Below are 12,682 nucleotides of genomic sequence, written 5' to 3'. Positions count from 1 at the left end.
CATCTTCTGCCAACACTGAAAACTCATCTGTTCAGGCTGCACCTTGACCCATAAAATTAAATTTAAAAAACTCTTTTTCTCTCTCTTATTGTGTCTCATTCACTAATATGTGCACAGAAATGTGTTAATGTTTTTATAATTGGGTTAATGACAAGTGCGCCAATTTTATTCCCACCAACATGAGCATGTTAGTGAATCAGAATCATTCTAAACTGACAGACGCATGCCCGCTGGTTACAATCAGGACACTGCCACAACCCCATTTCTCTATATAATGGTATACGTTTCCCCAGAGGCGTGTCATGGAGAAAGCGGTGGTGTCATCCGGATGACCCAGGACTCTGCTGCTACTTAGCTGTTGTGTCAACTCACATGTCATCGTGCAAACCTGTGTTGCAAAATGACAAATGAATGCTCTAACCTGAAAAACCACCACTGTCCAACATAGGATTGTGTGTCTCATTCCTTTTGACATTGTTCCTTGATATAAGCTGCAGGGCTCAACAGTAATGGTTGCCAGGTTGCCATTGGCAACCATATTGAGTATTTGCCAACCAATTCTTGGTCTTTGGTTGCCATTAGTGGCAACAACTTTTTAACATATAAACAACAGTGACAGCAAACAGCAAAATGTGCATCCCAAAACAAATACATATAAGTTTTTTTAAGATTTTTTTTTTGCTTTTTGCCTTTAATAGATAGGACAGTCTAAGCGTGAGGGGGGAAGAGAGAGAGTAGATGACAGGCAATAAGGGGCCGCAGGCTGGAAACAAACCCACAGCCGCTGCGGCAAGGACAATGCTTTCATATATGGGATGTCTGCTCTACCCACTAACCCACTGGGTGCCCAAAAACAAATACATTTTTAATATCTGTTGCATTAGTGAAGCATTGCATTTAAACATTGCTGTTACAGTCAGAACTGAAACTACACAATGCTGCACATTCGTTAGTGAGGCATCTTTTCTTGAGACAACAGCACAGCAAATTAAGTTTTTTTGACTTCTGGGTAAAAAGTTTGACTAATTGTCACAATGCCAAACAAATGTGCAAATTGGTCCAACTGACAAAGAACCAGATAAACCTGAACAAAATATTCTTGCAAGGCGCAGTGTCCCCGCATCTGTGAACTGGACGGACAATTATCCTGCTGAGCATGAACAACATACACCTCGATAAATTACACATCAAATTCACTAGCTCATGGCAGCACATCCTACAGAACCACTTAACGTGAAAAGCATTAGAGCATGAAGCAGCGCAAGTGGGCAGCTCAAAGACTTAATGAGTTGGAGGCTGCAGGCACGGGCACACCATTAGACAAGTGATCAAAATCTCCATTTGCAAGATTAATGCCACCAACTGGGAGATACTTATTTCGTCTGCTAGATCACAAACAACAAAGAATTTTGTTTAGTTACTGTACTAAAGCTTTTTTTTTTTTAACTTTTTATTTATGCTGTGCAATTCATACCTTCATCTTTTCACAAATAAGCATTTCGCATTTCTCTTTAACTTTGTATGAATTTAAGTAAAGAAAAAAACAACGATACAATAAATCAAATACCCAGTACTAAAAAAAAACAAACACACAAACAAAAGGCGAAAAGAAAAAAAACAACAACTAAATATACAGTAAGTGTGCAAGCGACAAAGATATAACCATTTTATGTTTTTCGTACAATTTCTTTTTTTTTCTTTTTTTTTTTCCTTTTTCCTCCTTCTTCTCTTCCTTTTTTCCTTTTCTTTCCCTCTCTTCCTTCCCTTACTTTAGTTACAGGGCTCAAAAGTAATATTTTACACTGATAGCATTACTGCCATAAAATTTTAAATTAGTAGCATAGCACTTCGTTTAGCTGTGCAAGAAAGAAAAACAGAGAAAAAAAAAAGAAAAAAGAAGCAACACAAAAACGACATGGTTCAACACCACATATTATATATATATTTTTTTCTCTTTTCTCTTCCATCCTTTTCCTTCTTTTCATTCCTATTATTGGCAGTGAACAGAGTTTTGGTGGCAAATGCCATCAAATTAATAAAAATCTTGAGCTCTGCATTGACATCCAAGGTGACCATATTTCCATAAAAAAAAGTCAGTTTTCAGCTGAATTTTAGCTGTAATCTTTTCCATAATATATACCTCATTCACCTTTTGTTGCCATTGTTTTATGTTGGGGGGTTGTGGCTGCAACCATAATACCGTAATAGTTTTTTTGGCTATTAAAAGCAGGGTCCTCAGTAAATATGTTTTCTTTTTCCCCATTTGGAGTCCTGAAGGGATGCCCAAAATAAATAACTTTGGGTCATGTTTTATTTTTATATCCAAAATTTGCTCTATTATCCTTTTAACATTGTCCCAGTACTCTTGCAATTTTGGACAGGCCCACATTATATGTGAGAGGTCCCTTTGGTGGCCACAACCCCTCCAGCATAGTGCTGATGAAACTGTACTAAACTGTACTGTACTAAAGCTTTAAACCATTTTTATGTTACATTTTAATTTTTAAGCCGACGTTTAACTGCATAGTATCCGAATTACTCAAAATATAAAGTGACTAAAAATGCCAACTAAGATTTCAGTTTCAGCAACCAAAAGATTATGACTGGTTACCAGTCTGGCAAATGCTTTTAAAAGCTGGCGTTGAGCCCTGGCTTAGAGTGTGTGTTATAGTAAAATACACCAAGTTGGAACAAGAATTAGTGCCACCACTACTGTATTTATATGTTAAACCATAAACCACCCATTAATCACAACTATTGGTATGGACTGTTTCAAACTTGAGAACATACAAACTCTAAACGGGTCTATGTGTATTTCCTGTTGAAATGTTTCTTCATGCAGTAGCTGATAGGAAGTAAACAGGGACAAAAGCTGTTGCCTAGCAACAGAAAAACAATGAAATGGTTAATAATGCCACATTAACAGCAAACATGAACTCTAAATCGGGCTAACAGATCTTTAGAAAAGGAAAGAAAATCTATGCAGATGCAAACAAAATTGCAGAAGAGCAAGAAAAGCTGTCACATGTCAAGTTTTCATGTCACTGAGTACAAACTGCCGACCGTTCGCAGCCACAGAAGCAGAAGTGTGATTAACAGAGGAAAGAGGTGATGACAATGTTTGCTCTATAAAGCTGAAAGCCAAACTTCAGGTTAGCTGTATCATTAATATAAAAGAAAAAACAACCTGACCACTAAAAAAGAAAATCAGAGAAGGAACTGATTTATAGGAACGTACAGCTGTTTCACAAATTAACATGATGTTAGCTTAAAGGCCACATCACTTTATAACTATACTTTATACTATAATCTGCATTGTAGTTTGAGTATTGGACAAATCCTGATGATCCAAACAGAGTTATAAACATCAAACAATGCTCAACATTTCGTGATGAACTGAAGGAGTGAGAGGTCTACATGGCACCACAGTTGGTTTAAAACCAGACTCAGCAAATGAGCCTCTCATTATCAGAGCTGCACTCACTCAGACTACCTTGTGTATCCGGTGCACTCCTCAGCAGATGATCCCTCTGAAGTCTCAAAGCTGTGGAACAGTAAACAGAGACGAGAGCATCACAGCGAGGGCGGAGCAGCGAGCTCAGGATCCTCTCCTCCTTCAGGGGCCCGTCTCTGGCCGCCCACAGTGCCTCACACAGCGCATCCAGCTGCCCGCCGCTTCTACCAGAGCTCCATGGCATCACAGACAACACGGCGTATATGTCCTCAACCCACCCCTCTAACTTCTCCGGCCTTTTCTCTGGTTTTCCGAGTTGCTTCATCAGGTGTTGGATGAACGTGTGCTGCAGTGTGTGGTCGTCTGGGCATGACTGGTCCTGGAGGAGGAAATGAGGAAAATAGAGCATGATGGTGTTTGCAAAGGAGCAAAATCTAAACACTAAAATGTTTGTTTGTTTAACTATACAACTCAACTCAACAACAGCAGTGTCTCTTTCCAGAAATCATGACCTAGTTACTCAAGATAATCCACAGACCTTGTTGTGAGCAGTTTCATGTAGGAACTATTTCTTTTCTACCAAACTACACCCACCAACCACATCACCACGCAGAAGGAAGTGTGCATCTACTGCTACCTCACCTAGCACCACAGAGCTAGCTAACGTTACAGCTCAGCTGAGGAGGACAACAGTAATGTTTTCATCTCAAACTGTCATGAGCATGAGCCTCTTGTCCATGAGTAGATGCACACATCCTTCTGCGATGTTGATACAGTGAAGAAGGAAAGGCAGACATCTCCACGGCTGATATCTCCAACACTCTGCAACTCACACCAAATCTACCTTGACAAATAATTAGCACTAAAGGTTAGAGGAAAATGTGTATTTTTGATTTCGGGGTGAAATGTCCCTTTAACATGTTTTAACCATTTCAAATCATAGCACCCAAAACAAGTTATATATTTATGTATTGTCTGTATTTTCTGACATCCATAGCCTTCAGTTTTAAACGTTTACAGACACACATGTACATAAACAAGATTTTTATGTATTGTACTTTATATAGTTTTTAATCATTTTGTGTTGCTTTATACCAGGGGTGTGAAACATACGGCCAAGGGGCCAGAGCTGGCCCACCAAAGGGCCCAATATGGCCCATTGGATGACTTTGCACAACTGATATTGATGCACTTGTGAAGGCTAAGAGGTGTCAGGTTTAAACAGTGAGCAGGTACTTCATGTAAAATGCTGCCTAAGAGTTTTTTCCACCCCGACCTGAATACAGCTCTCTGAAATAACAATGAATACTTACTATGGTCATAGAATCTGTATCAGACTTTTATCTTAAAACAATATTAGTGGAACCCTGCTGCTGATGACTTAACCTGCGTCTTCTACAGATTCCACTCCAGTGGAAAATAATGAAAAAAGTCACATGTATTGAAAATGAGGAGTAGACTGAATGTGGCAAAACCGAATTTTGTAAATGGATAAATGTTTTAACAATGTACTTCTTTACACTAACTAAGGGAAACATCTGAAGGGGTTGTCATTTATAGGTTATTTGTAATGGTTTTCCTGGTCCGGTTATCTGGAGATCAAACTGGGTTGTATATGACCCCTGAACTGAAATGAGTTTGACAGCCCTGCTTTATACTGATAATATGTCTGACTGTACCTGTAAGAAATGTGCTAACGACTGGGCGAGTCTGGGCTTCTTTTTCTCCAATAAAGTTCGCAGACAGGACTCAACAGCAGCATCTGTTGTCCTTGAACCCTCGGGTGCCTTTTGTTCAGACTGTGTGTCCAAGAAGGCCTGATGCAACTCCTGCTGGAAGATAACTTATCTTAGTCTGTAGTCACAGCATATAAAGCAAAACAAATCAAGGTCATCTCAGTACACTCAGCCTGTGTGAACAAAAATTTAATGATGTCTTAATCTAATTAAAAGGTAAAAACACTTTCTTATTTAGTCTTTACTGCATCATTATCAACAGTAGACAGTTACACAATGATAGTAACCTTAAGAACAGTCTCTGGTATGCTCTCTGAGCCCAGCTCCTCCAGGAGCAGCAGGAACTCCAGCTCTCTTCTTACGCTGGGAGGAACCTGAAGTGGACAGTGAACAGGAGTAGTTATCTTTTTGTTTTATCTTTATTTGATTTCATGCTTTCCACCATGACGTTTTGCTTACAATTTCATTCTGACAAACATGTATACAGTAATTTATAAGATAACTTAGGGAGACATTTTAAATGTGTTCTGATTGGCTGCTACCTCGGCCAGCTCTCTCTTGTAAAAGAGATTTTCAATCTCAATGGGACTTCCTGGTTAAATAAATACATTTCGTCGCCTCAGCTTGTTACCAGCCTCCATTGGTTAGCTGTGTTTTTTCAGTGGGAGGAGTCTGTGAGCATGAGAGGCCAACTGTTTCAAATGATGTCTCACTCAAATAAGTGCTGGTTGATGGATCAGACACATGCAGAATCTAACACCAATTCCTGCTCACTCCTCAATGCCACCAGTTTCTCCTCCTTTTCCACAGAACAAGACAACTGAGACTTGTTCACATTCTTGTGCCTCCCTGTCTCCTCCATATTTACTGTGTATAGTGACAAATTTAGGCCAAAGCAAGTGTAATTTTCAAGATAGAAAGGTCAACTTGGGCTAAAACTGAAGCTTATCAACTTGGGAAGTTTTCTATGTACAAGTGAAGCAGTGATATTAAACATTAAGTGATGAAAAATAATATTTTTTTATGAGAATTTGTCAAACAGTCTTTTTTTATGTTTTTTGTGGATGTTGTGTGTGATATTTTGAAATAAAATGGCAGCAAGCCACAGAATCTTATTTTGCTACTTCCCCCTTTGAGTCAGGATACTCCTCGCCAAAATTCTTACTTGTATGACTATTTATGGCATCGTAGTACCCTAATATTTGCATCTACATCATATCACCAGAAACATGTGCCAAAAAAGGGTTTCAGGCCCCCTGAGACCAAACGGCCTTGAGCTGGGGGTGCTGGTTATCAACTTGTGATGGTCAAAGTTTCAGGCTAACAGTAAATAATAAATCATCATGAGGGCTGGACCTGGTTCCCAGCCTAGCCAGTTTACTGCTTTTGATGCCGGAGAGAGTTTATGACCTTACACCAAGATTTGGGGAGCCACAACTCTGGCAAAACTCTCATGATTTTATTCCAACCGTGGAAATTGGCCTGCGACAGTGAAATTGCTCAAAGAGTTCTTTGTGTAAGGCCGACATTACATAACACAAACAGAGACAGATTCAAATACTGACAGACTGAGGATGACACAACTAAACATGACTAAACAAGTCCAACAGAGAAAGCTGCAGTACTTGATTCCTCGTAGTGTTACCTGCTCTTCTGTCCATTTCTCCAAAACCTGAAGCCAAAACCAAGCCAGTTTGTGTGGACTGCCCACAGACTGCCATCTGCAACGTGAACACAGTCATTAAAACCACAGCATTAATATCACAAAAATATCAGGGTTAGGTTTTGGGATGAGAATTTTGCAGAACTAAAGAAAAGACTGCATTACATTTCTACACATAATGAAAACTAGTGTCTTGTGAACATACAGCTGTGTCACTCACTTCAAACTGTAAGGATGGCAGACAATAGCTTTGATTATGTCTCGTAGCTTTTCTGAAAGTCCTCCCGTCGAGTTAACTAGCTGTGGCACACAGGCACTGGCAAGCTCCCACTCTCCATGCTGCAGGCACCTCTTGAAGTACTCAAACAGGTCCCGAAGGGAGGTCTCAGCCTCACAGCCGAAGGGATGCATGGCCACTTTCACTGTGACACTCCTCTGCTCAGCTGTCACAACTGGACACACACCTTTTCTTCCATATAGCCAAGGAGGACGCTTGAGCTTTCTCCACCTGAAACAGAGAAACATCAGTCTGGGTTTGACAGAAGTTTAGGTTTACGGTCATTCTCTCCTCACAGATTATGCAAAGAGAAGGAATGAAATATAGTGCCCCTGGGGTCATGGTGCAATACATAAAAACAGGGAAGTAAAACAGGCAATAAAGCCAAAAAGCTTGGCTCAAATCAACACAACTCACCATACATCAATGACAAGACAGGTTAATGAAAGTGTACTCTACTTCTCTGTAAAGACAGACATGTTTTTAAATCTACTGGCTCGTGTAATTACCTATTTTAGATTAACAACGTGATGAGGTGCTGTTCTGATTTAATTGTGAATTTGTCAAAATCCTTCTGTGTGGAGTTTGCATGTTCTCCCTGTGTCAGCGTGGGTTTCCTCCAGGTGCTCCAGCTTCCTCCCACAGTCCAAAGACATGCAGGTTAATTGGTGACTCTAAATTGTCCGTAGGTGTGAATGTGAGTGTGAATGGTTGTCTGTCTCTATGTGTCAGCCCTGTGATAGTCTGGTGACCTGTCCAGGGTGAACCCTGCCTCTCACCCAGTGTCAGCTGGGATAGGCTCCAGCCCCCTCATGACCCCTAACAACTACGGAAAATGAATGAATGAATGAATGAATGAACATTTTGTTCAAAAAGATCAAACAACAAAAACAATCAATAAAAACAGTTCATTCAAATGAGGAAATAAAAACAATAGCAGCAAACAAAGAAATGTATGTTATTTGAAACAAACAGAATATGGTGATTGTAAGGCCAATATACTCAAAAAATAACTTGGTCAATTAACTTTATTTCAGTCTGTAAATAATAACACAATCAAGTTGAGATAAAAGACAATAAAAAGGAAAAATAATATATTCTTGCAACATAACAGAAAGGTGAAGGCTGGAGTTACAATCTATTTTTTATTCAAATTTACTTGATTTTTTTTAAGCTCTAGTCCTGACCCTTTGTTTCTTAAATGTTCATATTTCTCCTCTCGTTTTAAACAACTTTTAGATACTTACAGGTAGAAATTTGACCCTAACCCTTAACACATGATCAATGTGCCATTTTAAAATTTGTAGAGTCTTTCATGTAATACACAGTGGGTTAGTTGGTTCCTGATAAGCAGCTGTGTTTGCAATTCTTTTAACTCTCTTGAAGCATAAAAATCAGATTTGGATTTGTTTTATATTCATTTTCTCATACTCCCTCATAAGTCAACAACAGAGTGTATCCTGAAGTGTGATTTGAGAATTCCTGCAGTTTGTACTGCAATAGATTTTTTTTTTCATTCATTTATTCATTTTATTTTTTGCACTGGCACAAGTTATGGTTTACAGGATTATACAGTACAGGCCAAAAGTTTGGACACACCTTCTCATTCAATGCGTTTTCTTTGTTTTCATGACTATTTACATTGTAGATTCTCACTGAAGGCATCAAAACTATGAATGAACACATGTGGAGTTATGTACTTAACAAAAAAAGGTGAAATAACTGAAAACATGTTTTATATTCTAGTTTCTTCAAAATAGCCACCCTTTGCTCTGATTACTGCTTTGCACACTCTTGGCATTCTCTCCATGAGCTTCAAGAGGTAGTCACCTGAAATGGTTTTCCAACAGTCTTGAAGGAGTTCCCAGAGGTGTTTAGCACTTGTTGGCCCCTTTGCCTTCACTCTGCGGTCCAGCTCACCCCAAACCATCTTGATTGGGTTCAGGTCCGGTGACTGTGGAGGCCAGGTCATCTGCCGCAGCACTCCATCACTCTCCTTCTTGGTCAAATAGCCCTTACACAGCCTGGAGGTGTGTTTGGGGTCATTGTCCTGTTGAAAAATAAATGATCGTCCAACTAAACGCAAACCGGATGGGATGGCATGTCGCTGCAGGATGCTGTGGTAGCCATGCTGGTTCAGTGTGCCTTCAATTTTGAATAAATCCCCAACAGTGTCACCAGCAAAACACCCCCACACCATCACACCTCCTCCTCCATGCTTCACAGTGGGAACCAGGCATGTGGAATCCATCCGTTCACCTTTTCTGCGTCTCACAAAGACACGGCGGTTGGAACCAAAGATCTCAAATTTGGACTCATCAGACCAAAGCACAGATTTCCACTGGTCTAATGTCCATTCCTTGTGTTTCTTGGCCCAAACAAATCTCTTCTGCTTGTTGCCTCTCCTTAGCAGTGGTTTCATAGCAGCTATTTGACCATGAAGGCCTGATTCACGCAGTCTCCTCTTAACAGTTGTTCTAGAAATGGGTCTGCTGCTAGAACTCTGTGTGGCATTCATCTGGTCTCTGATCTGAGCTGCTGTTAACTTGCCATTTCTGAGGCTGGTGACTCGGATGAACTTATCCTCAGAAGCAGAGGTGAGTCTTAGTCTTCCTTTCCTGGGTCGGTCCTCATGTGTGCCAGTTTCGTTGTAGCGCTTGATGGTTTTTGCGACTCCACTTGGGGACACATTTAAAGTTTTTGCAATTTTCCGGACTGACTGACCTTCATTTCTTAAAGTAATGATGGCCACTCGTTTTTCTTTAGTTAGCTGATTGGTTCTTGCCATAATATGAATTTTAACAGTTGTCCAATAGGGCTGTCGGCTGTGTATTAACCTGACTTCTGCACAACACAACTGATGGTCCCAACCCCATTGATAAAGCAAGAAATTCCACTAATTAACCCTGATAAGGCACACCTGTGAAGTGGAAACCATTTCAGGTGACTACCTCTTGAAGCTCATCGAGAGAATGCCAAGAGTGTGCAAAGCAGTAATCAGAGCAAAAGGTGGCTATTTTGAAGAAACTAGAATATAAAACATGTTTTCAGTTATTTCACCTTTTTTTGTTAAGTACATAACTCCACATGTGTTCATTCATAGTTTTGATGCCTTCAGTGAGAATCTACAATGTAAATAGTCATGAAAACAAAGAAAACGCATTGAATGAGAAGGTGTGTCCAAACTTTTGGCCTGTACTGTATATAATCTATAATCATTCCCAATAATTTATTTCAAGTACTTTCAGTTTCATCATCTGTTATCATAAGTTTGCTGCGGAAATTTGTTACACAACTACCAAAAATAATTAATTAAACTTGTTTGATAACAACCTATTATTCATGCATATTCACTTGAATAACAACTTACGTCACTCAGAGGCAAGATGAGTAACGTTACCTAAGAAGTGAAATGTCATTCAGTTTCTAATATCTCATCTGTGCCTTTAAATGTCTGAGCAAACAAACCACGCAAGTTAACAAACAAATTAAAACAACTGTAAACCGAGCTGCTTCAGTCTGATTAAATACGCCTTTAAATTCACTTTAAATGTCTCCCTGTTCCCAGTTTCATTGTTCGCCTCCTCTCAGATTTGACAGCTACCTTTATGTCACTCCTTAGCGTTAGCATTAGCTTAAATCCTGCTGACTGTCTGTAGCTGAAACATTAAGTTAGCTAACTTCCGTAACAGCTAACAGGCACGCGCACAAAGCGTTTACAGGTTAGCGAGTACTCAACAAAGTTACTTACTCATTTCTTTGTGCTGCTTCCCCCTAAAACTGGGGACTATTTACACTCCCAGCTCCAGCTCTCTCCTGACCTGTTATGCTAGGCTGCTAGATGCATGTTAACGAAGGTCATGTGACAGAATCAGCTGATTCTCCTCCGCTGGTTGGTCAAAGGTTGGCACGAGGTGGGCGTTCTCTTTTCCACTGCTGCCTTCAAGTGCTGTCGGAAATACAGGAATTCAAATAGGAGGACCACTGTAAAACGTCAGATAAATGTTTAATTTGATCTAAATCTGTAGGCAGGAGATTAAAGAAATAGTCTGTAAAAGCTGACAATTTATTTTGTGAACTTGGAAACGATTTCAACCAGCTGGTTTTAAAGCTGACAACTGTATCGCACAGTATCCAATAGCAGATTGAGTTTGCTCAGTTGCCATGGAGCCAAGGGTGCAAGAAGTACTCAGATCTTTTATTTACCTCAAGGGCGTACATACACACAGTGCAGGTTGCGCTGGGGCCCCTGAGGTGGATGGGGCATAATTGCCACCTAGAAATATTTGTTAAAAGAACTTCCATTGAATTAAAATAGTGTGTTTTTCCATATATGCTCTCAAAAAGGCAAACCCATTCCTGTCATGGTTTGATGCTTTTGTAAATTAGTATCTGTCTGTTACAAAATTATATGTTTTTTCCAAATAAACTATAAAAACAATATAATATTGAATATAAAAATATTTAGTTAAACTAATAATTTCCTACTTTCTTTTCTAGTTTTGTTCATATCTTCCTGATACCCTGTGTCCTCATATGAGGACATCACATGTTGGGTTTACTTGACCTTATACTTCATTCCACTTAACTTAGACTTGTTGTCCTCGTTTGTGGACACTTTTTTGACCCATCTAGAGGCCCTGGTGGAGCACGGAGAAGACGATCAGACTTGACTATTTAGAGAAGTAAAAGTAATAGCAAGCTTTCTGTCGTTGAACATGTGGAAGGATAATTTGCTCATTACACTAATCCATGTAAAAACAAGATCAGCCATCTCTGCCAAGTCAGTTTGCAGCTGATCCTGACACAAAAGTGGACAAGGACTAAAACCTGATCGCATTTTATGGTTGAAACTTTATGATTAATAATGTTTGTAGTTTGATATGGCAACAAATTTGACCAATTTTAGCAACAGTTACAAGCTAAGACGCTGTAAAATAGGAAGTACTCATTTGAAGACATTGGGACTTGATTATCATCTTGTTTGAGGGCACTGGGACTTAATTATCTTTGATAGGGTTTAGTTTCTCATACTTACTGGGTTCTACTGATCCAAAATAACTAGAAGAAATTAAAAATGGATACCAAATGAAGATATACAGATATGTAATGATGATTGCTGGGCAATATTATGTTGATGTTGTCCAATATCAGGTCTGTGTTTGGGCAAGGTAAACTTAAATGTCCCTGAGGGGCAATTGGACATATAGACAGTAGTCACGAGTACAGGTGTCCTTGAGTGCTTTGACAGGCGCCTATAAATAAAATGCATTATTATTAATATCATCATTAAAGGAGCAATAAGCAAAATTCATCATTTCTAGATTGAAGGAATTAAAAAAATGCTATGTGAAGAACTAGAGGTGTAATTTCATCTGGAGTATAGCATGACCTCACACAACCTCTCTCTGTGTTGATCTCCAGCCCATTGTTTACAAGCCGGTCCGGCTGTGTGTTCATGTACATTCATGTGAATCTACCCCCCCCCCCCCCCCCCCCCCCCTTGGCCCTCCCTCCCTATAAAAGGCTACAGCCAGCGAGCAATGGCAGCG

At 39.6% G+C, this 12,682-nt stretch overlaps 1 protein-coding gene across 1 annotated transcript in view; it reads right to left on the bottom strand.

Moving 5' to 3' along the window:
- zfyve26 (zinc finger, FYVE domain containing 26) overlaps positions 1–11,009 on the bottom strand; it is a 45,843-nt gene extending 34,834 nt beyond the window's left edge. Inside the window, 6 exon segments of the mRNA XM_078175261.1 lie at positions 3,494–3,833; positions 5,134–5,283; positions 5,478–5,564; positions 6,836–6,911; positions 7,074–7,361; positions 10,882–11,009. Coding sequence (XP_078031387.1) covers positions 3,494–3,833; positions 5,134–5,283; positions 5,478–5,564; positions 6,836–6,911; positions 7,074–7,264 — 844 coding nt within the window. The 5' untranslated portion in view covers positions 7,265–7,361; positions 10,882–11,009.
- Between the last annotated feature and the right edge of the window lie 1,673 nt (positions 11,010–12,682).

The sequence above is a fragment of the Epinephelus lanceolatus genome, chromosome 15 (genome assembly GCF_041903045.1).
Source record: "Epinephelus lanceolatus isolate andai-2023 chromosome 15, ASM4190304v1, whole genome shotgun sequence".
In the NCBI taxonomy this organism is placed as follows: domain Eukaryota; kingdom Metazoa; phylum Chordata; class Actinopteri; order Perciformes; family Serranidae; genus Epinephelus; species Epinephelus lanceolatus.
Note: the sequence above shows the minus strand (reverse complement) of the source record. Positions and strands in the feature narration are given on the sequence as shown.